Source organism: Lontra canadensis, unplaced genomic scaffold, assembly GCF_010015895.1.
Source record: "Lontra canadensis isolate GAN:19392208 unplaced genomic scaffold, GSC_riverotter_1.0 scaffold125, whole genome shotgun sequence".
Classification (NCBI taxonomy): Eukaryota; Metazoa; Chordata; class Mammalia; order Carnivora; family Mustelidae; genus Lontra; species Lontra canadensis.
In genome coordinates, this window is record NW_022631119.1 from 2,706,162 (window position 1) to 2,732,711 (window position 26,550).

The 26,550-nt window shown below is 38.2% G+C and overlaps 1 protein-coding gene across 4 annotated transcripts in view; it reads left to right on the forward strand.

The window, feature by feature from the left end:
- ZNF461 (zinc finger protein 461) overlaps positions 1 to 26,206 on the forward strand; it is a 40,314-nt gene extending 14,108 nt beyond the window's left edge. Inside the window, exons 1-6 of one of the 4 annotated variants that reach the window (XM_032842101.1) lie at positions 42 to 84; positions 265 to 470; positions 1,485 to 1,570; positions 11,041 to 11,167; positions 12,020 to 12,115; positions 24,270 to 26,206. In XM_032842101.1, the coding sequence (XP_032697992.1) occupies positions 1,562 to 1,570; positions 11,041 to 11,167; positions 12,020 to 12,115; positions 24,270 to 25,660 (1,623 nt within the window). In that variant the 5' untranslated portion in view covers positions 42 to 84; positions 265 to 470; positions 1,485 to 1,561 and the 3' untranslated portion in view covers positions 25,661 to 26,206. Of the gene's footprint in view, positions 1 to 41; positions 85 to 222; positions 471 to 1,484; positions 1,571 to 11,040; positions 11,168 to 12,019; positions 12,116 to 18,382; positions 18,431 to 24,269 lie in introns of those variants that run through there. The other 3 variants (XM_032842102.1, XM_032842100.1, XM_032842103.1) reach the window with 3 other exon arrangements.
- The last annotated feature ends 344 nt before the right edge of the window (positions 26,207 to 26,550 follow it).

Below are 26,550 nucleotides of genomic sequence, written 5' to 3' on the forward strand. Positions count from 1 at the left end.
AGCCACCTTACAGACGAAGGCTGGATCCCTCCGCATCGGATAACAATTCTCAAACTACAGCACGTGCGCGTCCACCTTGAGGGGGTAGGGACAGCTACGGTGCCAGGCTTGAAATCCGCCCTCAGAGAAATCCGAGGTCCCAAAATCAGATCCAAATTTCAGGTCTGAGCCTTGGAAGGGGAGAGGTTGTAGAGTCACTCCGGGCTCGGGAGTGAAACTGCGCAGGTGCATCCCGAAATGCAGCGGAAGATTTACCTCTTTCAGCTCCCGGGTGCTTTCCTTTCGGACTACGTTTCCCAGAGGACACAGCGGTTCAAAGCTGCTTCCGGTAGAAACGTTGGCAGAGTGGTCGGCTGCTGAGGCAGGTGGGAGCTTTTTACCCAACCAGCAGAGCGTGCAAGACTAGGCGTGCGGTCCCCGTGGAATGCGAATCAGAATTTGGACCAGAGCCCTTCCTGAGGATGATGAAGGTAATGACTCTTGGAGCTCCAGGCCTTGGCAAGAGGAGTGTCTGGAGTGTTAGGCCTCTGACGTGCGGAAGCTGCTCTAGGGAGGGTAAATTGGGTGGTTGTAAGCGCGTGAAGGGAATTTTGTCTCCGGACTAATGATTTTGTCTCCGGACTAAGTGTATTTGGCGGTTAGTCTTGAGAGCGACTGGATTCGGGAGCGTGCTTTTGTGACAGTGTACCTGTCTGCGTGACCATTTGTGTGAATGGAGTTTGTATGTGATTGTGACCATGATTGCGGGTGGCTATTTCTGTAAGCCTCAGATACTTGAGTAAATGAAAAAAAGCACAATTAAACAAAGCGTTACACCCAGGTTCACATAATCAGGCAGTTAGGGAGACATTCCAGTATACAACTGTAGATTCATACAACACAAAGCCAAAAAGACATAATCCAACCCACGTTTATCATAATCGCACAGCCTAAGACCCAGACACCTATATAGTAATACAAAAGGACCACTCCCCAATCACAAACCCCCTTATGCCCATTTAACCCTCATCCCCAACAGTTATCTGTAGAGCTCAAACACATCACCAAGTATCATAGAATCACAGTTACTACCATGGTTACAGACAATGTCTACTCCACATCACACACAAGGTCACACAAAGTTTGAGCTTTAAGAAGGGCCTGGTTGGGGGCAGCTGACTGGCTCAGTCAGTAGAGCATGGGATTCTTGATCTTGGGGGTGTGAGTTCAGCTCCACATTGATTTTACAGATTACTTCGGAAAGGCCTGGTGTCCCATAGTTCTTCTCTACCTCACTAATTCTGCCATTCACCTTAGAAACACCTAGAGTAGGAGGAAAGAATAGCACTGTTGCACATCCAGAATCAGTGTCTAAGAAGTCTGTGGGGACTGGGCATAGTAGACATGAACAGGGGAGAAAAATGTCATTCTATATTAGCACTTTGGGAGCTAAGAAGCAGGATCATCTTATGTCTTTTTTTTTTTTTTAAATCCCTCTCATCCAGCAATATTTTCCTTTGCACTGAGAGTTTCTTCTAAAATGGAACTAAGAAGAGGACTGATACATTGAATTCTTAAAAACATGGCCCATGTAAGTTGATTTTTTTTGTTCCTAATTGATGTCCTTTTTTCCCTATAGTCATATGAATATTTGCATTCTTAATACTGATATTGTTGCCTGACTATCATACAGACTTATTAGTAAGTATTGGTTTCAAAATTTTAAAGTCTTCCTTTTTTGCTCCTCTCCTTTCTAACCCAGTGTTCCTGTAAGCAGTCAAGGAAATACATACAGAACTGTAAGATAATAAATTTGTTGTTTTAAGCTACTGTATTTGTTACAGAATCAGTAGAAAGTGAACACACCATCTGAATTTGGAGTTTTCTTCATGGGGAAACTGATTGCTTAAATTGGTACAGGGCTTTTGGGAGTTTTCTTTCTTTCTTTCTTCTTTTTTTTTTTTTGAAGATTTTATTTATTTATTCAAGAGGGAGGGAGAGAGAGAGCAAGTGCACAAGCGGCGGGGAGGGGCAGAAGGGGAAGCAGTCTCCCCACCTAGCCCACAGCCTGAGCCCAACAGGGAGACTGATGCATGGTTCATTCCAAGGACCCCAGGACCATGACCCGAGCCAAAGGCAGAGGCTCAAACGACTGAGCTACCCAGGCACCCCCGTCTTATTTCTTCTTGAATCAGTTTAGTAATTTGTGTCTCTCAAGAAATTCATTTATTTCTATTTAGTTACCAGATTTGTTAGTATAAAGTTGTTTATGATATTCCCTTATTATCCTTTTAATGCCTGTCAGGTCTATAGTAATACTCCCCCTCTTAATTCCTGATCTTAATAATTTATGTCTTTTTTCTTAATGAGTATACTAGCAATTTATCAATTTTATTGATCTTTTCAAAGCTTTTAGTTTTATTGATTTTTCTCTCCAGTTTGCCCTTGCCTTGATTGCTATTTCATTGATTACTGATCTTATTCTTTCCTTTTTTTCTGTGTACTTTGGGTTTAATTTTCTTTTCTTTTCTTTTTTTTGAGCTCAAGATTCCCTTTTTTCTTTTACCCATGGGCTACTTAGAAGAGCGTACTTTAACTTACAGATTTTGAGGGACTTTTTCATATCTTTTTGAGAATTTGTTTTTAATTTATTCAATTCTTTTGTGGTCAGAGAACATACTTTGTAATATCAGTCCTTCTAAATTTATTGAGACTTATTTTATGGCCCAAAATGTGGACTATCTTGGCGAATGCTCAATGTGCATTTGGAAAAAAAAAAGGCTGTGTTATACTATTGACGGATAGAGTGTTTATCAGTTAGGTCAAGTGTTTTGTAGTAGTACTCAACTCTTCTATATCTTTTCTGATTTTTTTGGTCATTTGGTCTATCAATTACTTGAGAGAGGACTGTTGAAACTTACAAATACAGCTGTTGATTTGTCTGTTACAATTCTGTCCGTTTTGCTTTATGTTTAGAAATTCTGTTAGTAGGTGCATGCATACTTAGGATTGCTATGTCCTTCTTTTAAAAGTTTACTTATTTTTTTTTTTACTTTTTAGCTATTGTATTTTAAATTTTAAGATACTTTGTATTGTGCTACCCATGCAAAAAATATAATTATTTAACAATGGACCATGTGACTAAATTTGCTTGAAACAGAAATATCAATTTCAATGGACTATTTCCCAGTTACATCACAATCTTGTATCTATAATTTCAGAACTCAATTTACATGCAAATACATTATATTTAGAGATTGGTCTCTTCCAAACTATTGCCTCTGGTAGATATTGTCTTCTTTCTATATATATATATATATATATATGTAACTTAAAATAATCTCTCTTTTACATGAACATTCTCTTGTGAATATTAAAAACTATTCTTAGCAGTGAATAGCACAAAAGTTACATGATTTCAAAACTAAAATAGTCAACCAGCTGTAAATGATTAATGTATCTTAACAAATAAGATGAAAGACAATGTTTTGCTGACAGAAGAAACTTTATATTAGGCATAGAGAGAGAAGAGGAAGTTTGAACTGGTATTGCTACACCAAAGGAAAGGATAAGCGGGAGGTAGAAATGCAGAGAGAAAATAGCCTGTTAAGTTTTGGTGATTTAAAAGAAATATTGTGACAGCATTTTATTTTATTTTTTTTAAAGAGAAAAACAGATATAGGTGTTTAATAAGGAAAAAATAGACTAGAAAATACGAAAGCAGGTTAGAATAGCAGAGTTTAAGTCAATTTTGTTTTTAAAATGCCTTGTAAAACTGAAGAGTTTAACAGTTTTCTTTGAAAGTGGCAGTATAGGTGATTTAAAATTTTTTGTTCTTTCAAAGATTTCTTTTTTTTTTATTTTCAGCATAACAGTATTCATTGTTTTTGTACCATACCCAGTGCTCCATGCAGTCCGTGCCCTCTCTAATACCCACCACCTGGTTCCCCCAACCTCCCACCCCTCACCTCTTCAAAACCTTCAGATTGTTTTTCAGAGTCCATAGTCTCTCATTGTTCACCTCCCCTTCCAATTTCCCCCAAATGCCTTCTTCTAACTCCCCATGTCCTCCATACTATTTGTTACGCTCCACAAATAAGTGAAACCATATGATAATTGACTCTCTCTGCTTGACTTATTTCACTCAGCATCATCTCTTCCAGTCCCGTCCATGTTGCTACAAAAGTTGGGTATTCATCCTTTCTGATGGAGGCATAATACTCCATAGTGTATATGGACCACATCTTCCTTATCCATTCGTCCGTTGAAGGGCATCTTGGTTCTTTCCACAGTTTGGCGCCTGTGGCCATTGCTGCTATAAACATTGGGGTACAGATGGCCCTTCTTTTCACTACATCTGTATCCTTGGGGTAAATACCCAGTAATGCAATTGCAGGGTCATAGGGAAGCTCTATTTTTAATTTCTTGAGGAATCTCCACACTCTTCTCCAAAGAGGCTGCACCAACTTGCATTCCCACCAACAGTGTAAGAGGGTTCCCCATTCTCCACATCCCCTCCAACACAGCAAAGGAAACAGTCAAGAAAACAAAGAGGCAACCCATGGAATGGGAGAAGATATGTGCAAATGACAGTACAGACAAAAGATTGATATCCAGGATCTATAAAGAACTCCTCAAACTCAACACACACAAAACAGACAATCATATCAAAAAATGGGCAGAAGATATGAACAGACACTTCTCCAATGAAGACATACAAATGGCTATCAGACACATGAAAAAATGTTCATCATCACAAGCCATCAGGGAGATTCAAATTAAAACCACATTGAGATATCACCTTACACCAGTTAGAATGGCCAAAATTAGCAAGACAGGAAACAACATGTGACAGCATTTTAAATTCAGATGGGTAAGGACCAATGTGAGCCACAGGCTAGGCTGTTGTTCGGGATTTGTCTGTAGGGAAAAGCACAGCTTCCAGACCTTGAACCGGTCACAGGCTCCGTCAGCTCGGAGCGCGGCCGGAGGCCAGGGTGACGGGAGCAATTGGGCACTGCTCTCTGAGGGCGCACTGAGGAGTGGGGCCCCAGGCTCTCGGCTCCTCCGGGCCAGAGACTGGGAGGCCACCATCTTCATTCCCGTCCTCCAGAACTCTACCAAAGTTTACTTATTTTTAAGTGATCTCTATACCCAATGTGGGGCTCAAGCTCACAACCCTGAGATCAAGAGTTGCATGCCCTTCCGACTGAGCCATCCAGGTGCCCCCAAATTCCTATATCCTCTTGATGAATTGACACCTTTATTATGAAATGTTCCTTGTGGTAATATTTTTTCTTGCATTATGTTTATTAATATAACTGCTTCAGCTTTCTTTTATTGTTATTTCATGGCATATCTTTTTTTTTAAAGATTTTTAAAAATTTATGAAGGCAGACACTTAACGGAGCCACCCAGGTGCCCTGCCTGGCATATCTTTTTCCATCCTTTTAACTTTCTTTAGCCTTTTTTTTTTTCTTTTTAAGGTTTTATTTATTTATTTACTTCTTTTGAGATTTTGTCAGAGAGTGAGAGAGAGCACAAACAGAGGGAGCAGCAGGCAAAGGGATAAGCAGGCTCCCCAATGAGCAAGGAGCCCAATGAGGAACTTGATCCCAGGACCCTGGGATCATGACCTGAGCCAAAGGCGGATGCTTAACCGACTGAACCACCCAAGTGTCCCTATTTTAACTTATTTTAGGTGTATCTCATATAACAGCATACAGTTTGGTCTTGCTTTTTTTTTTTTTTTAATTTTATTTATGTATTTGACAGACAGAGGTCCCATAGTAGGCAGAGAAGAAGGCAGAGAGAGAGAGAGAGAGACGGGAAGCAGAGAGCCTGATGCGGGGCTTGATCCCAGGACCCTGAGATCATGCCCTGAGCTGAAGGTAGAGGCTTAACCCATTGAGCCACCCAGGTGTCCCTGGTCTTGCTTTTTAATCCAGTCTGATGATCTCTGCCTTTGAGAATCTAGACCAGAGGTTAGCAATCTGTGGCATGCTGACCATCCAGCCCACAGCTGCATATGGTAATTTAATATTGATAAAAGTAATATCTCAAAACTGCAGGCTAAAGATAGACTTTTTTATTGAGATATAATTGGCATGTAACATTATATTAATTTTGGATGCACAGCATAGTGGTTTAGTATATGGATATCTTACAAAATGATCACCGCAGTATAGGTAATATCTATTACCACACATAGTTAGAAGTTTTCTTTCTTGTGATGAATACTTTTCAGATCTAGTCTTTTAGCAACTTTCAAATATACAATACAGTATTTTTTTTAAAGATTTTATTTATTTATTTGACAGAGAGAGATCACAAGGAGGCAGAGAGGCAGGCAGAGAGAGAGGAAGGGAAGCAGGCTTCCTACTGAGCAGAGAGCCCAATGCGGGACTCGATCCCAGGACCCTGGGATCATGACTTGAGCCGAAGGCAGTGGCTTAACCCACTGAGCCACCCAGGCGCCCCTACAATACAGTATTAATAGCTGTAGTCACCATGTTGTACATAATATCCCTAGGGATTATTAATTTTATAACTCGAAGTTTATATCTTTTGACCAGCTTCATCCATTTCACCACACTCCCCCCATCTGACAACCACCAGTCTGTTCTTTGTATCTATGAGTTTGATTTTTGTTTTCTGTTTTTAGATTTCACAAATAAGTCTTTTTCTGTCTGACTTATTTCACCTATTGTAATGCCATCAGGGTCCATCCAAGTTGTTGGAAATGTAAGATTTCCTTTTTTGTTTTTCCTTCAAGATTTTATTTTTTAATTTATTTGAGAGAGAGTGTGAACAAGAGGAGGAGCAGAGGGAGAGGGAAAGGGACAAGCAGACTCTCCCCTGTGAGGAGCCCAACATAGGGCTTGATCCCAGGATCCTGAGATAATAACCTGAGCTGAGATCAAGAATCAGACTCGTGGGGCTCCTTCGTGGCTCAGTCGTTAAGCATCTGCCTTTGGCTCAGGTCATGATCCCAGGGTCCTGGGATCAAGCCCCGCATTGGGCTCCCTGCTCAGTGGGGAGCCTGCTTCTCCTCTCCCTCTGCCTGCTGCTCCCCTACTTGTGCTCACTCTGTGTCTGTCAAATAAATAAATAAAATCTTTTAAAAACTAAAAAAAACAGTTGGACATTTAACTGACTGAGCCACCCAGATGCCCCTCCTTTTTTTCTTAATGGTTGAATAATATTCTTGTGTATGTGTATCATATTTTCTGTATCCATTCATCCACTGGAAGACACTTTACCTGTGGGCCATTTTTATGTCCTCTTTGAAGAAAGGTCTACTCAGGTCCTCTGCCCATTTTAAATTCAGATTGTTTAGGGTTTTTTGCTGTTGAGTTGTATGAGTTCTTTATATTTTGGTTACTAAACCCTTATCAGATACATCATTTACAAAAATTTTCTCCATGTAAGTTGCCTTTTCATTTTGTTAATGGTTTCACAGAAGATTTTTGGTTTGATGTAGTCCCATTTGTTTATTTTTGCTTTTGTTGCCTTTGCTTTTTTGGTATCATATCCAAAAAGTCATTGCCAAGTACCTTTACTGCCTATGATTTCCTCTAGAGGTTTTATAATTTCAGGTTTTACATTCAAGTCTTTAATCCATTTTGAGTTGATTTTTATGTATGGTATAAGATAGTGGTATAGTTTAATTCTTTGTCATGTGGCTGTCCAGTTTCCCTAGCATCATTTATTGAAGAGACTGTTCTTTCCCCATTGTATATTCTTGGCTCCTTTGTCATAAATTAATTAGCATATATGTATGGGCTCCCTATTCTGTTTCACTGATCTCTGTCTCTGTTTTTATGCCAATACCATACTGTTTCAATTATATAGCTTTGTAATGTGGTTTGAAATGAAGATATGTGATGTCTCAGCTTTGTTCCTTTTTCTCAAGATTGCTTTGGCTACTTGAGGTCTTTGATGGTTTCATACAAATTTTAGTGTTATTTGTTGTATTTCTGTAAAAAATTCCATTGGGATTTGAAGGATTATATTGACTGTAGATTGCTTTGAGTTATACGGATGTTTTACCACTGATGATTCTTCCATTCCTTAAGCATGGAAAATCTTTTCATTTATTTGTGTCTTTTTCAGTTTTTTCCATCAGTATCTTATAGTTCTCTGTATAACAATTATTTTGTCTCCTTGGTTAAAGATAGTCTATTGACAAATAGTATTGGATAACTAGAGCCATTTTCAAAAAACAAAGCCCATTCTTTATCTCATCTACCATATAAAATAAACTCTAGTTAAACTGAATGATTTAATTTTTAAAAATATGATCATAATATTACTAGACTAAAACATGGGAGTACTCCTTCATGACTTTGATGTGAGGAAGGACTTTCTAACTAGGACTCAGACTCTAGGAACTAAAAGAGAAAGTAGTAACAAAGTTGATTACATAAAAATAAAAAACTTCTGCATGGCAAGAAACATTGGTAAGCAAAATCAGAAGAGAAATGACAAATGGGAAAGGTATTTACAATTCACATACAGACACTGAACTTATCATCTAACTTATAAAGACTAAGAAATTTTAAAAAGAGACCAATGGCCCTGTAGAAAAAGAGTCAAAAGGGCATGAATAGAGATTTCACAGAAAAAGAAACATAAAAGACCCTAAAAAAAAGAAAAATACTCAACTCATAACCCAAGAAATACCAATTAAAATTCTATTGACATATAATTTCTTTATCACATTAAATTGATAAAAACAAAATGTTTCGACAAAATGCTTTGCTGCTTTGACTGTGAGGAAATGGGTACTCCCATATATTGCTGGCGTCTGACAAAGGGGTCCAGCTGCTGTAGAGGACAACTTGACAGGATCTACCAAAATTACAAATGCATTTTCCATTTAGACCTAGCAATCTGATTTCTGAGGCTTTCTGGTACAGATATGCCTGTATGTATACAAAGTGCCATATTTATAGGAATATTCATTATACTATTATTTGTTAGAGCAGAAGATTGGAAACAACCAAGTGTTCATCTAGAGATGTCTGATTAAATAAACTATGATAAAAAATGGAGGATATGTACCTATAGAAAAATAAGGAAACCATTAACTTTAGAATTGAAAAATCAAGCATAGAACAGTGTATATATTATAGTATGTTCCCTTCTGTGTAAAAGTGTGGAAAGATATATATATATTATATTGTATATAATATATATATAAATAATATGTATATGTAGAATATATATATATAGTTGCTTAAAAACATTGCAAAGACACACAAAGAAACTTATAAAATTGCTCATCTATAAGGGGTTAGGAGGTGGAAGAAAAAAGGAAAGGACAAGAGTGGGTGTAAGACATCTGAATGTCTTTTTTTTTCTGAACCATTTAAGAAAGGAAAATAAAATATAAAAATAAAAACTTGTCATTAAGGTTGGTGGTTTTCTCTACTCATATTCGGCTACATAGATAAAGTGAGAGAATAGGAAGAGAGGATTCAGGCTTTGCTTAGCAAGTATGAAAAGGAAGTCCACATTAGGAGTCATTATCAAGTTGGAGGATTAGCTGAATATAGAATTTAAGTTGGGTAAGAAGAGGAGAAGAGGTATGAGTGTGGTGAGTGACAATGTAAAAGTGACCAGAGAGAAAGACCGTTGATGTTTTGGAGATGTCGAAGTTACTGTTAGTGATGAGGTCTTGGATAGCAATACAAAGAGTGAACTAGAGTGGAAGACAAGATCATTGGAGAGGAGGTGAGGGAATTGGGAGGGCAGGATAATAGATGGAATCCTTATATAGATATTTGAAATTATTGAGAATTAAGATAGGAGTAGTGTTGGAAATGGTGGCACTGAGCCAGGAGCTAAAATTCCTGAGGGGGGAAAATCTAGATGTTAGCATATTACTGAAGTAGGTAGAGATAATGCATGTCTGATGAAATGATGACATTAGATTTTAGAGGAGGGAGAGTTGCTGGCACCAACAATGAGGAGAAGAGAGAACAGAAAGAGATTGAGAACAAAGTAAGATTGTAGGAGAAAAACCAGCCACTCATGTGAGATGTTCTCACAGGAAATGGTGTTGTAAGGGAGGGTTAATTGAATCAGACATGGGAAATCTTTGAACTTTTCCACAATTTTGACTTTTCCAAATAGACATTGTTAAGAATTGGTGTAGGGGGGGACGCCTGGGTGGCTCAGTGGGTTAAGCCGCTGCCTTCGGCTCAGGTCATGATCTCAGGGTCCTGGGATCGAGCCCCACATCAGGCTCTCTGCTCGGCAGGGAGCCTGCTTCCCTTTCTCTCTCTGTCTCTGCCTGCCTCTCTGTCTACTTGTGATCTCTCTCTGTCAAATAAATAAATAAAATCTTAAAAAAAAAAAAAGAATTGGTGTAGGGTGTTCTCACTGGGTGGAGAGATATTTTTATAATCCAGCTTCAGAAGTCACATAGTTGTTTCTGTTATACTTTATAAGTTGAGTAAGTCACAGCTGTTTTCCCAGGATCATGTTCAAGGGCTGAGGACATAGACCTTATACCAATGGTGTGGGGGTATGTCAAAGTTACACGGAAGAAGAGCATATGGGATGGGAGTTGTTATTTTGTCTATCCTTGGAATATACAATCTGCACTGGGTATTTACTAAAGAATTTGCTTGAAAAGTAAAAATGGTTATGACATAATAGTCATACTGATGAAGAAAAATCTTCAAGTCCTTTTTCTCAAGTGGGAGGTTTTCTTAAGACATTCTGGAAAGATTATAAAATTTCCAACTATTTCACTTAGTTGGAAACCTCTACTTATTTTTTTAACTTTCTAGATGACTAAGTTTTCCATTCTATACAAGAGGATGTGTCTGCAGAAATTGAATTTTTAAGAATATACAGGCACTCTGCTTCATTTCCACTAAATTCCTTTTTGACCCAGGTCACAAGCTTCCAACCTTTCCCTGTATACTCACTATATACTATATATATATATGCTGTTCCTTTCCTGCATGCTTTCTTTTAGCACCTCTTCTTCCTTTTGAAAAATAGCTCTTATCATTTCAAAAACAGTATTGTGCTCTGTCATTTTAGGGGTTGGTGATGTTCAAAGATGTAGCTATAGATGTCTCTCAGGAGGAATGGGAATGCCTGAACCCCACGCAGAGGAATTTGTACAAAGATGTGATGTTGGAGAACTATAGCAACTTGGTTTCACTGGGTAAGTTTATCTGCCTCTTATAATTTAGAATCTGTTTCTTTGAATTTCTGCTTCCTTTACTATGAATTTTAGGGCTACCTTTCAAATGACTAGATGAATTTTTTCTTTGTATAGGAATGAGCACCCTTAGATGGGGGTGTATCTTCATTTTTCCCATCCTTCCCCCTTTCTCTGGTCCTTATAATTGATGTTCTTCCTTGATGATTAAAGAACAGAATTGGAATTCTGTGCCATTAAAACTTTTGCTTGATTATTTGATTATTTAATATTAATATTAATAAATTCATTATTAACTAATGGTCAAAGAAGCCACTTCATCTTTTTTTTCATTTACACTGTGCTAAACCTGCGGGTGCACTAGTGTAGGTTAAAACTATATATATAGGGTCTGGGTGTGAAGCTCTTTAACTTTCCCAATTAATGTAGTGATGGACTGGGTCAAGAAATACCACTTACTATTTAGTGCTTAAATGAACACCATTCCATTTCCTACAAAAAATGTGCTCTCTTTTAAACAATTTGCATTTGGTAGTTATATGCTAAGAACTTTTCATTTAACATTGAAAAGTATCTGAAATAAGCATACTCAGGAGGTTGTTTTTTCCAAATAGCAAAGTGGAGACAGAAAGCTTACCTAATTTAAATAGCATTTTATCACCTATTTATTTGTTTTGTTTTTTATCTTGAGTTTACCTGAATATGAGTATTTTTTTCTTTCTTTTTTTTTTCCTTTTGTCTGTAGACTATCAAATACACATTTTGTGCTTTTATTTATTTATTAACCAATTATGAATCATAGTATTTGGGTACTTTGATTTCTCCTTCATCTCCATTTTTTTTTCTTATAATCAGGACTTTCTATATCTAAGCCAGCTGTGATCTCTTCATTAGAGCAAGGGAAGGAACCCTGGATGGTTGTGAGGGAAGTGACAGGAAGACGGTGCCCAGGTGAGTAACCAATGATCTAGAGGCAGGAAGCTATTTCAATTGGTCAGAATATTGGGCTGATAAGGTTATTTTAGACAAATTGGGGAAAACCTGATTTCAAAACTTATTACAACACTATGTATTCAAACAGTGCAGTAGTGGCATAAAGACAGACGTACAGATCAGTGCAATATAATAGGGACACGTAAGTGACTTAGTCACTTAAGTGTCTAACTCTCTTGATAATTCAGCTGTTGATATTCTAACTCTCTTGATATTCAAGATCTCTGCGTTGTGAGATTGAACCCCACAGTGGGCTCTGTACTCAGCATGGCATCTTGAGATTTTTTCTCTCTCTCCCTCTGCCCCTCCCCGCACTTTTGCATGCTCTCTCTAAATAAATAAATAAATAATTTAAAAAATGGAATGGAATAAAAAGGTTGGAAATAAGCCCCCAGATATATGACCAAATGATTTTATACAAAGGTGCCAAGACCATCCAATGGGGAAAAGGACTGTATCCTTAACTGGATATCCATAGGCAAAAGAATAAAGTTGGATCCTTACCTTATACCATATACAAAAATTAACTCAAAATAGATCAAAGAACTAAATGTAAGACCCCAAACTAGAATAAAACATAGGGGAAAAGTTCCATGACATTGGATTTGGCAGGGATTTCTGGGCTATAACACCAAGCAAGGTATAGGTAACCAAAGCAAAAATAGACAAATGGGATTATACCAAACTTAAAAATGTCTGTTTATCAAAGGACACAATCAATAGTGTTTATTAATTTTTTTAAAAATTCCTATGAGTTGCTTTTTGAGGTGACTTTTTTTAACTATTATAGTAGTGGATCAAGAACACATGTTCTAATGGTATATTAGGAAAAATTAAGATTGATTAGAAATTGGGGAACTTAAAGAAAATTACATAGATGAAGTAGAGATAGCAGAGGGTTGGGTGCCTGGGTGGCTCAGGTTACACGTCTGCCTTTGGCTCAGGTCATGATCCCAGGGTCCTAGGATCAAGTCCCACATTGGGCTCCCTGCTCCCTGTGGAGTCTGCTTATCTCTTTCCCTCTGCCCCTTGCTCATACTCTCTCTCTCTCAAATAAATAAAATCTTTAAAAAAAGATAACAGAAGGTTGATTGGGATGGAAAGAGGTCCTCTAGGAAAGTACAGGGTCCTGGAGGCCAAAAGCAGGGCCATACTACAGATTAGAGGTCTTTGATGATATCTCTGAATCAGTATTAGTGCTTGTCTGTGTCTACAAAAACGCTTGCTGATATTTTCATAGGAATTATTTAAACCTATAGATGAAGTTAGAGAATTAACATCTTTACTCTGTTGTCTTCCAATCCATGAATACAGCATGTTTCTTCAAGTATTTTTTTAAATTTCTTTTATTAGCATTTTATAATTTTTATCATATAGATCTTGTACATATTTTATTAATTTTTTTACCTCAGTATTCCGTTTTTCAGGAGCATTTATAAATGGTATTGCCTTTTTATTTTGGTTGTTGCTTATTGTCCATGTATAGAAGTTAAATTGATTTTATATGTTGATCTTATATTCTGTGACCTTATTCAACTCGGTTATTTCCTTGTAGGTTCATTGTTATAGTCAGTCATATCATTTGCAAATAGATAGTTTTATTTTCTTTTTTTCCAAATGGTGCACTTTATTTTCTTGCCTTATTGGAATAGCTAGAACTGCAAGGCCTGTATTAAATAAGGGTGGTAATAATGGACATCCTTTTTAGCAATTTTAGGGGGAAAACATTCAGGATTTGGTATTTTATCATAAAATATATTAGCTCTAGGTTTTTTGTACATGTTCTTCATGCTCTTTAGGAGTTTGAGGAAGTTCCCTTTTCTTCCTAATGCCCTGAGAGGTTTGTTTTTTTTAAATTCAATTAATTAACATAAAATGTATTATTTGTTTCAGGGGTGCAGGTTTGTGATTCATTAATCTTCACAATGCCCAGTGCTCACTAAAACACATACCCTTCCCAGTGTCCATCACCCAGTTACCCTATCCTTCCACCTTCCTCCCCTCCAGCAACTTTCAGTTTGTTTCCTATGAGTAGCAGTCTCTTATGGTTTATCTCCCTTACACTGAGAGTTGTTTTAATCATAAATGGTTATTAATAGGATCATGGGATTTTTTTCTTCCTTAGTTGTTGATATGATGGATTACATTGATTTTTAAGTATCGAACCAGTCTTTCACACCTGGAATAAATCCCACTTAGTCATAGTCTTTTTATACATCATTGAATTTGATTGGTAAAATTTAATTGTGGATTTGGTAAAATATAATTGTGGATTTTTTTCATCTAAGTTCATGGTGGGTGTTGGTCTGCAGTTATTTTGTGTATGCTGCCTTTGGTTTTGGTATCAGAGTAATCATGGCCTCATAAAGTACTTTGGAAAGTGTTCTCTTCTGTTTTCTGGAAGAAACTGGTTACAAGATTCTGGGAATGTTTGGTAAGATTCTTCAGTGAAGCCATGTGGACTTGGAGATTTCTTTTTTGGGAACTTCTAAATTATAAATTTGATTTATTACTATTTTTTTAAGATTTTATTTATTTGAGAGAGGACAGAGAGAACATGAGCAGGGGGAGAGGCAGAAGGAGAGGGACTGGCAGATTCCCCACTGAGTGTGGAGTCAGATGCAGGGCTCAATCCCAGGACCCTGAGATCATGACCTGAGCCATTCAGATGCTTAACTAACTGAGCCACCCAGGCACCCCAAATTTGATTTCTGTAATAGTTACCAACTACTCAGATGACCTATTTTATGTTGGCTAAGTTTTGGTAGTTTCAGATTTTCAGGGAATTGGGTCCATTTCTTCTAAGTTTTCAAGGTTATGAATGTAAGGTTATATGTTTTTTTTTTTTAATTTTTAAAAGATTTTATTTATTTATTTGACAGACAGAGATCACAAGTAGGCAGAGAGGCAGGCAGAGAGAGGAAGAGAAACAGGCTCCCCGCTGAGCAGAGAGCCCGATTCGGGGCTCGATCCCAGGAGTCTGGGATCATGACCCGAGCCAAAGGCAGAGGCTTTAACCCACTGAGCCACCCAGGTGCCCCGGTTATATGTTTCTTAATAACCTTATAATTCATTGTGTGTATATATGTATATAATCCATATATGTGTGTCCTCATAGTTCTTATTTTTTTTGTTGTTGAGACTTCTCTTTCACCCATGGATTATTTAGAAGTGTGTTATTCGGAGATGTCTGGAGTTTTTCCTGTTGCCTTTCTTTTATTGATTTATACTTTAATTCCATTATGGTCTCATGTGAAAGAGGGAACAGTCCACAGTCTTCCCTTATGTTTGACCCCAATAGCAATTTCAGAGGTTCCCAAAACCACCCTTAGATAATTCACTAAAGAAGTCAGAATTCACTGAAAGCTGTCATCCTCACAGTTACAGTTTTTTACAGCAAAGGGATACAGATTAAAATCAGCCAAGGGAAGAAACACATGGGTAGAGCCCAGGATATTTCCAGACATGGAGCTTCCAGTTGCACTCACCCAGTGTAGTCATGGACAATGCTAACTTTTCCCATCAACTGTGTGTAACTATACCATGTAGCATCTCCAGATAGGGGAACTAACCTGAATACTGGTGTCCAGAACTTTTTTGGGCTCTGGGTTGGCTGCCCAAATGGTTGGCCTTTCTATTTCCAGCCTCTCACGAGGTGGAGCTAATATCTTTAGATTCCTGCCTCTCTGGAGGAGAATTGGTACCACATGGCTCAAAGCCTACATCATAAATCCCATTGTTAGTCTGTCTGGTAGCTATGGTCCTAAACAAAGACGTTGTAGAGATTTTCTCCCTGGAGATGAAGACAAAAGACAGATCTCTCTTTGGTGAAGTTTAAATTCTTTACTATACATCATAGAATATACTCTGGGTGATTTTGATTCTTTTAAATTTAAGATTTGCTTTACAACTTAGAATAAGGTCTGTCTTGGGGCACCTGGTGGCTCAATCATTAAGTGTCTGCCTTCGGCTCAGGTCATGACCCCAGGGTCCTGGGATCAAGCCCTGCATCCCGCTCCTGGCTCAGTGGGAAGCCTGCTTCTCCTTCTCCCATTCCTCTTGCTTATGTTCCCTCTCTCGCTCTGTCTCTCTCTGTCAAATAAACGTAAAAAAACTTCAAAATGAGACATTAAAAACAAAAAAGAATAAGGTCTGTCTTGGGGAATGTTCATTGTGTGCTTGAAAACATTGTGTATTCTGCTGTTGTTGGGTGACATGTTCCATTCAGTTCTTCTATATCCTTGCTGATTTTCTGTCTGGTAGTTGTATCAGTTGCTGAGAGCAGGGCATTTGAATCACCAGGTATAATAGTGCTTTGTCTCTTTCTCCTTTCAGCTGTATCAGTTTTTGCTTCATGTATTTTGAAACTCTGTCAGTGGTGCTTACTAGTTTTCTTTATTCTGAATCTATTTTATCTGATATTAATATAGCTATTTCTACTTTCTTTTTTAAATTTCTACTTTCTTTTTTTTTTAAAGATTTTTTATTTATTGTTTTGACAGAGAGAGATCACAAGTAGACAGAGAGGCAGGCAGAGAGAGAGAGAGAGAGAGAGAGGGAAGCAGGCTCCCTGCTGAGCAGAGAGCCCGATGCGGGACTCGATCCCAGGACCCTGAGATCATGACCTGAGCTGAAGGCAGCGGCTTAACCCACTGAGCCACCCAGGTGCCCCTCTACTTTCTTTTGATTAATGTGTACATGATACACATTTTTCCACTCCTGCTTCCAACCTACCAATGTCATGTTTGAAGTGAGTTTCTTATAGTCACAATGTTGGTAGTCACACTGTCCATTGTGCCAGTGTCTATCTTTTAATTGTGATTTAGTATTTTAAAGGTATTTATTGGAAAAATTATTGATACGTGAAGGCTTATATCTACTTTTTTTTTGTTATGTTTTCTTTTAAAGATTTTATTTATTTGAGAGAAACAGAAAGAGAGTGCAAGTGAGGGGGAGCGGTATGTGGGTAGAGGGAGGGGCGGAGGGAGAAGCAGACTCCCTGCTAAGCAGGGAGCCTGATACAGGACTCAATCCCAGGATCCCAAGATCATGACCTGAGCTGAAGGCAGATAGACGCTTAACTGACTGAGCCCCCCAGGCTCCCCAGACATTTTGTTGTTTTCTTCCATTTCTTGTTCTTCTGTTTCTTGTTTCTTGCCTATGAGTTACTCAGAGGTCTCTAGAGTACCATTTTGACTTATGCTTTTTAATATGTTGCTTTTGTTTTTTATTTTTATTTTATTGTTTGTTCTATATATTAGCATATATGTACATACCTTTCACAGCCTGCTGGTTTTGATATTTTACCACTTAAAGTGAAGTATAGAAACCTTACATCCATTTAGATCCCTTTATCTTCCCCACACTTTTGGTATAATTGTTTTAAGTATTTCTTCTACATACATTGATCACCGCAAGAGATAGTGTTAAAATGTTTGCTTTACCATAAAGTAGGACTAAAGGAACTCATGGGGTAAAGGGTAGCCTGGTATCTTTTTTTCTTTTTGCTCATTCTATTATTCTTTTCTTTCTGAAGTTCTGAGCTTTCTTCTGTATCATTTTCTTTGTTTTGGAAGAGGTTCCTTTAGACACTCTTTAAGGGCATGTCTGCAACAAAATTCTCTTAGTTTTCCTTCATCTGAGAATGCCTATATTTCTTCTTCATTCCTTAAGAATAGTTTCAGTCAGGGGCGGCTGGGTGGTGCAGTCGATTGAACGTCTGACTCTTGGTTTCAGCTCAGGTCATGATCTCAGAGGTAAGACTGAGCCCCACATTGGTTCTGCGCTCAGCTTGGGGTCTGCTTGAGTTTCTCTCCCTCCGCCTCTCCCCTTCACATACTCTCTTTTTAAAGTAAATAAATAAATCTTAAAAAAAAAGAAGAAAAAGAGCAGTCTCATTGTGTATAACATTTGAGGTTAACTGTTATTTTCTTTTACTACTTGAAAATTATTGTGCTATTTCCTTTTGGTCTCCATGGTTTCAAATGAAAAATCTAGTCTTTTGAAATGGTGTTTATCATCAATATATAATATGCATTTTATTTTAAAGACTTTATCTAGTTTTTAGAAATGGATGTCTTGGTTTTGAGTTCTTTGGATTTTTCTTAGTAGGTATTTGCTGAGTTTCTTGAATCTATGGTTTTATATGAAGTTTGGGAAGTTCAACTGTTAAATCTTTGAATACTTTTTCAGACCCACAGTCTTTTTCCTATCCTTCTGGGGCATGGATGATATGAATATTGGCTCTTTTGTTATTGTCCCACAGGAAGTGAGGTCTGAATTATTTTTCTTTAAGTCTGTTTATCTTTGTTTTTTAGATGAATTAAATACTGTCTTTAAGTTCACTGTTTTCCTGCTTCTTATATGTCTACTCTAGAGACCATTAGTTTGTCTTTTATAACACCTATTACATTTTTCATTGCACTTACTTCTTTTCTATAAGTACTGTGTTTTTTGGGCAACATTCTGTTTTTTCGTTTGTTTAAAGAGAGCTTGTAATTGATTGTCAATGCGTTTTTATGAAGACCATTTAAAATCCTTGTCAGGGGGTGCCTGAGTGGCTCAGTCAGTTAAGCGTCTGCCTTCAGCTCAGCTTAAGATCTGAGAGTCCTGGGATCAAGCCCCATGTCACTGGGCTCCCTGCCCAGCAGGGAGCCTGCCTCTCTTCCCTCTGCCTCTCTCTCGTGCTCACTCTCCATCTCTCAAATAAATAAATAAAATCTAAAAATAAATAAATAGATTAATTAATTAAATAAAATAGAATAAAATCCTTGTCAGGTAGTTCCAACATCTAATTAATCTTCGTATTGGTTTCATGTGATTATCTTTTCTCCTTCAGATTTTGGTTTCCCTGGCTTTTGCTATGACAAGTGATTTATTGTATCCTGGACATTTTTGTTTTTATGTTAAGAGAGTCTTGATTCTATTCTGTTTAAATCCATTTTAGCAAGGAGTCATGCTGTTAGGTTTAGTGTATAGATCTAGCCTACTTTTGTAAGCTTTAGTTCTAATGGCAGCTTAGTTTTCAGAGCCCTTTCAATGTTATTCTGATATGCTTTATATCTCTGGTACTGCTGGGAATCCTGTTCAGTCCCTGGTGGTGTTGTCTGCAAGAACAGAAAGATTTTGTGGATCCCCAGTGTAGTTAGGCCACCATCCCGTGGGATGGGGAGAAGGCACTGAGCATGGATTTCCTTATGCCATTGGGCAGAGGACAGGGAATTGCAAGACTCTGTTAATGGTACCTTTCTGGGTAAATTGATCTGTTGGTTTGTATATCAAGACACTTTGTCTTGCTGTGGCTAATGATACGTCAATCATAGATTTCTTGCTGCTACTGCAGCTGGCCGATGAAACCGTTGCTAGGGTGCGGGTTGTAGAGCAGGTGCTAGAACGCCCATTAAGTCTTTTGGGCTTCCCTGCTCCTAGTCTTTTGGCTGGAGAGAGTAGATTTCTCTTGGTGTGTGTGTTTGCACCTGTTAATAGTTCCAGGTTGTAGGCCTGCTGTCCAATGCCCATTATGGGGGCATATAAGAAATAAAAAGAAAATCCATGGACAAACTTCCTGGGAAGATGGTGGAGTAACAGGATCCTGAGCTTATCTCATCCCAAAGATACACCTAGATAACACCCACATCAGTTTGAATATGACCCGAAGACTGCCAGAACAGACTGTCCACAGCTAAGTATAGAGAAAACTGAAAAATGTAGGAATGGCAGAGATGTGGGCAGGCACCAAACTAACCTTCAATGTCTGTGGGAGGGAAGGACCCCTGAGGCACTGACAAGGAAGAGGAGCAGAACCCACCTCAGACATCCCAGGCATCCCAGGCATGGGGTGCCCACACTGGGAAAACGAGTCCCCGTAACGTTTGGTTTTGAAAGCCAGAGGGGTCTAACTTCACAAGTTTTTAAATTAGTTGGGCTTAACATCTGGAACTTTAAAAATCAGCTGGCTCAGCTCTGAGAAAGCCAGGAGGGTGATAGGAAACTGAGTCCCTGCTCCTAAAGAGACAGCATAACAAACAGCCCTGCTGATAGGTAGCATAGAAATGGCAATTTGACAAATGCCTGAGGTACGTAGGAAGATTAATTTGCTAACCTGAGAATACGTGCTGGTGGCCAGGGATCTATGGGAGACTTCTCTAAGAACAAAAGAGCTGGCAGGTACCATTTCCTTCCCCTGCCCCCCAGCATAGATACATGGATACCTGTGGGAAGCAGCAGAGCATGCACACTCTCCACCTAGCTTGCTAACAGTATGCCCTGCCCTCATGCTCTCCTGTGGACCCTCTCTCAGCAGTTCTCCAGAGTGGCTGGCTATAGGTCCTCTCCCACTGCCCGCCAGTAAAAACCTTGCTAACACCACACACCTTCCCCCATGTTCTCCTTTGGATCTTGCCCCTCCAACATGGCCTGGTAGGTGTTCTCCAAAGTGGTGCTACAAGTGTGACAGTGTGCAAGCATCTCCAACAAGGGCTAGCACCACTTCCTACTGACTTCTGCTCTGGGCACAGGGGAAGATAACCATATCAGTTCGACTATGGCTTCAGCAGTGGGCTGGGAGCAGACATCAGATCTGACTGCAGGCCCTGCTCACCAAGGACAGCTTCTCAGGAAACAACACAAGGAGAGCACCCTGAAGTTCGGTGCTACTGTGTCTCTGGCAAACACCTACTCTGACCCAATTCAAGCCCAAAGCAGCCCCAGACTGGCCCACTACCAACACGGGAACTAAACTCAGCTCACAGCAGGCAAAGAGAACCTCTGCAGATGACTAGACTGAAGGCAAATGCAGTTCAGCCACAATAGTAGGGCACATGCAACACACGTAGGAGACACCCCTGAAGTGCCAGGTTGTAGTGAATGGAGGACACTGCATGGCAGGACACTACAGGACTTCTTCTTCATAAGGCCACCACTTTCATGAACTGGAGACATAGCTAACTTTCCTAACACATAGAAACAGACACAGAGATTTAGACAAAATAAGGAGACAAAGGAATATGTCCCAGGTGAAAGGACAGACTCACAATAAGAGACCTAAATAAAATGGAAATAGGTAATATGGCTGATAGAGAATTTGAAGTAATGGTCATAAAGATACTAATTGGAATTGTGAAAAGAATAATGAAACTCAGTGAAACGCTCAACAAAGAGAAAGAAAACATAAAAATGAACCAATCCAAGATGAAGAACTCAAGTGAAACTAAAAATACACTACATGGAATAAGTAGTAGACTAGAGGAAGCAGAAGAATGGATCAGCAACATGGAGGACAGAATAATGGACAGCAATTAAGCCAAACAGGAGAAAGAAAAAATAATAAAAAATGAAAATAGATTAAGGGAACTCAGTGACACCATCAAGCATAATAATATTCACATTATAGGGATCCCAGAAAAGAGAAAAAAAGGGCAGAAAATTTATCTGAAGAAACAACAGCTGGTTTCAAGATATACAACAAAGTTGTAGTAACCAAAACAGCATAAAATTAGACACATAGTTCAATGGAAATGAGTAGAAAACCCAGAAATAAACCCAAAATTATATGGTCAATTAATCTGTGACAAAGGTGGCAAGAATATCCAATGGGGAAAAGATAGTCTCTTCAACAACTGATGTTGGGGAAACTGCAGAGCTACATGCAAAAGAATGAAACTGGACCACTTTCTTAAACCATACACAAAAATAAACTCAAAATGGATTAAAGACCTATGAGTGAGACATGTAGACTTTTTTAGTCATGAAAATGCTAGAAGAGAGCACAAGTATTGGTTTCTCTGACCTTGGCCATACCAACATTTTTCTTTGTATGTTTCCTGAGAAAAGGGAAATAAAAGCAAAAATAAACTGTTGGAAGTACATCAAAGTAAAAAGCTTCTACACAGCAAAGGAAACTTTCAATTAACAACACTAAGACAATCTACCAAATGGGGAAGACATTTGCAAATGACATTCCTGATAAAGGGCTAGTATCAAAATTGTAAAGAACTGATACAACTCAACACCACAAATACAAATACATTAAAAGTCACTGAAATGTACACTTCCAAATCGTGAAACTGGTAGATTTTGTGTGAAACTGGTATGTTTTACCACATACACAAAATCAGTAAAAATGGACAAAAGACCTATGTTCCCAATCTTCTTTATTAAAGAAGAAATGCAGGGACGCCTGGGTGGCTCAGTGGGTTAAGTCTCTGCCTTCAGCTCAGGGCATGATCTCAGGGTCCTGGGACTGAGCCCCGCATCAGGCTCTCTGCTCAGCAGGGAGCCTGCTTCTCCCCCTCTCTCTCTCTCTGCCTATTTGTGATCTCTCTCTCTGTCAAATAAATAAATAAAATCTTAAAAAAAAAATAAAGAAGATATGCAGTTGGCCAATAAACATACAAAAAAATGTTCAGCCTCACTTGTCATCAGGAAAATTGCAAATCAAACCATAGTGCAGTATCATGACATATCTGCTGGGATGCCTGAATGAATGTAAGATTGACAATAACAAGTGTTGGTGAGGATGTGAAGAACTGGAACTCTTAGAGTTTGATGAGAAAATGAGGAAACTATTGGATAGTGTCAGTGAACTCTGAACAAATGTATATCCCATGATGCAACAATTTCATTTACAAGAATGTTCATAGCAGTACTAATAACAATAGCCAACAATTGAAAACAGCCCAAACGTCCATCACTGGGAAAACAGAAAAATAAATTGTTAGAACAGAATGCTTTATACAGCTGTCAATCTTAAGCTTTTTCTTCTGAAACAGCCTCCTAAAAGCTCTAAGGTAAGAACAACTTTGGCAAAAGAAAAAAAAGACTTTGGCATGTCCTAATTGTTGGAAGGAGGTTAGTATTGTAGCACGCCAATAAAACAGAAATGGACTCAAAAGGAGGCCTTAAAAGTACTAGAGGGCCTTGTGTTCTCATGACAAAGAATTGGATTTTTAAATTTCAGTTCCATAGGAAGCTACTTGGGTTTGGTTATAAGTTTGGCTGCATGTGACAGAGACAAAAAAAACAATAATGGCTAAACTATATAGAAGGTTAATTTTCTCTTGCATTAAAGTCCAGGCTGGAGTGTAAGCTCTGCTCTGCAAAACCATGACACCACATCCACATTGCAGTCTGAGGAAATGGGAGAATAAAGGACATAGGTCATGGGCCACCTGGCTTGTAACCTTTCAGAAGCTACTGTATAATACACACTTTTTTTTTTTTTAAGATTTTATTTATTTACTTGACAGACAGAGATCACAAGTAGGCAGAGAGGCAGGCAGAGAGAGAGGAGGAAGCAGGCTCCCTGCCAAGCAGAGAGCCCGATGCGGGACTCGATCCCAGGACCCTGAGATCATGACCCGTGCTGAAGGCAGAGGCTCAACCCACTGAGCCACCCAGGCGCCCTAATACACACTTTTTAAGACAGAATTTAGTTACGTTGCATATTCTATAAAAGAGCCTGGGAAATGCAGTGTTTATATTGAGTAGCCTTGTTCTTGACTAAAAAACCATGGGTTCAGTCAATATACAATATATATTTGGGGGCAATTAGCAGTCTCCATAACATAATTCTTTGGCCTGGTGGAAATTGTTAAACACTCTTGTAGATGCTTATTAAGTTGATCTCATTCTAAAACTGACTCTGCTAGATTCTGATTGATTTGATCCAGAATGTTTCTTAAACATCCATAATTGCAACAAACTCTGAGGTAGATCACATTTTCAGAACCATGGGGTGCCTGTCTGGCTTGGTTGGTTGAATGTTTGGCTCTTGGTCTCAGGGTTGTGGGTTCAAGCCCCATCTTGGGTGTAGAGATTGCTTAAAAATAAAATCTTAAAAAAAAAATTCAGACCCACTGACTTGACTTGTTATTTAACTCCCTCACTTTCTCCTATGAGCTCTTCTTTCTCTGTGTTCTGTGTTCTCCTTACCCTTTTTTTCTTCATTCAGTTGCACGATGGTATTTAAGAGCTCTCGATGGTACTTAAGAGCTCGCCAAGCCTTTCATTTCTTATGTGAATTATTTTTCAGTTATCTCTTTTTTCTACCATAGATATGATATTTATTTTCTAACACAAAGCCAGCAATTAAAATGTGTTTCTTATCTTTCAGAGTTGGTGTCCAGGTGTGAGACCAAGAAGTTATCTCCAAAAAGAGACATTTATGAGACAGAGCCATCCCGATGGGCAATCATGGAACAATTTAAAAGTCATAACCCTGAGAAGACCATTTTCAGAGATATTTGGGAATGCAGTAGTCACTTTGAGACACAACAGGAACAGGAGGGCTATTTCAGGCAATTTGTTATCAACCATGAACACATGCCTATATTTAACAAACATACTTTACTCACTCAGGAATTTTATAATAGAGAGAAAATTTTTGAATGTAAAGAATGTAGAAAAAACTTCAGTTACCATTTATTTTTTAGTCATCACAAAAGAACTCATTCTGAAGAAAAACTTTCTGAATGTAAGGAATGTGCAGAAACTATTAATACATCGTATCTTACTAAACAGAGAATTCAAAATAGTAGCAAGTGCAATGAATGTAAGGAATGTTGGAGGGCTTTTCTTCATTGTTCACAACTTAAACAACACCTGAGAATCCATAATGGTGAAAAACACTATGAATGTAAAGAATGTGGAAAGGCCTTTAATTATGGCTCAGAACTTATTCTGCATCAGAGAATTCACACTGGTGAAAAACCCTATGAATGTAAGGAATGTGGGAAGGCCTTTAGGCAGCAATCGCAGCTTACTCAACATCAGAGACTTCATACTGGTGAAAAACCTTATGAATGTAAACAATGTGGAAAGGCTTTTATTCGTGGCTTTCAACTTACTGAACATCTTCGACTCCATACTGGTGAGAAACCCTATGAATGTAAAGAATGTGGAAAGACTTTTAGGCATCGCTCACACCTTACCATACATCAGAGAATTCATACTGGTGAGAAACCCTACGAATGTAGAGAATGTGGAAAGGCCTTTAGCTATCACTCAAGCTTCTCTCACCATCAGAAAATTCATTCTGGCAAAAAACCTTATGAATGTAGTGAATGTGGGAAGGCCTTTTGTGATGGCTTACAACTTAGTCTACATCAGAGGATTCATACTGGTGAGAAACCCTATGAGTGCAAGGAATGTGGGAAGACTTTTAGACAGTGCTCACACCTCAAAAGACATCAGAGAATTCATACTGGTGAGAAACCTCATGAATGTATGATATGTGGTAAGGCCTTTAGACTTCATTCACACCTTATTCAACATCAGAGAATACATACTGGTGAGAAGCCCTATGAATGTAAGGAATGTGGGAAGGCCTTTAGCTATCATTCAAGCTTCTCACACCATCAGAGAATTCATTCTGGGAAGAAACCTTATGAGTGTGGGAAGGCCTTTAATCATGGCTTGCAATTTAATCTACATCAGGGACTTCATACTGTTGAGATGCCAGTAAGGTTTCCTCTCCTTTCTCCCCATCCTAGTCTAGCATCATAATATCATTTTTAGAAATAGAGGTTTTCCTTTAATGTAAAAGTTGGTAAAATAACTAAATTTCATTAGTGTTGATTTATTTCAGTAATCCTTGGGAAAAAACTTCAAGTGGAAAAATGAAAAAGTAATTAACAGGTAAAAATTCTTAATTGCTCTGGTTCAATTGCTGTTTCTGGGTTGTTATAACACCCAGTATTGGAGATAATTTTATAAAGTAGTGTTTTTACTGAAACTAGTGAAATGTGGCAGAAATAAAATCAAAACAATTTCTTCTCATTTCACAAATCCCTGAGATAGGCCATATGGGTGTGTAGCTGTTTCCTGCTCAAGCATACCTGCAAGGATGAAGGGTTTATTGGATATGAGTGGAAGGTTATACCACCTAGAATGATATATTTCATGGCAATTTCTTTTTGCACAAATAATTGCAAACATTTTCTCAGGTGAATACATATAGATCTAACTCACTGTTTTTAAAGCTTTAGAATATTTCTAGTATGGGATATATATCTGTATTTTAAGCCATTTCCTGCTCTAGACATTCAGTTGTTTCTAAACATCCTCACATGATTCTTTTATTTCCGTTGGGTAGATTACCACCCATGTACAGTGTAAGTATGTTTTGATGTTATGTTGATTTTTTTTTTATTAAAAAATTTAGGTAATAAAAGCACATGCTACAAAATTCAAAAGCCATTAAACAAGTAAAGTAAAAATTAAAGCTTCCTTAGTATCTGGTTCTATAGCCACCTGGTTTACTTACCCAAAGTCAACCATAGCTGTCAATTCTTTTGTATTCTAGGGATTAACTTTTACACTCGATCTTAGCCAAAAGGCCGAGAAGCAATCTAGGGATTCACTTTTAAAATTCTTTGGATGAAAGTGGATTAATC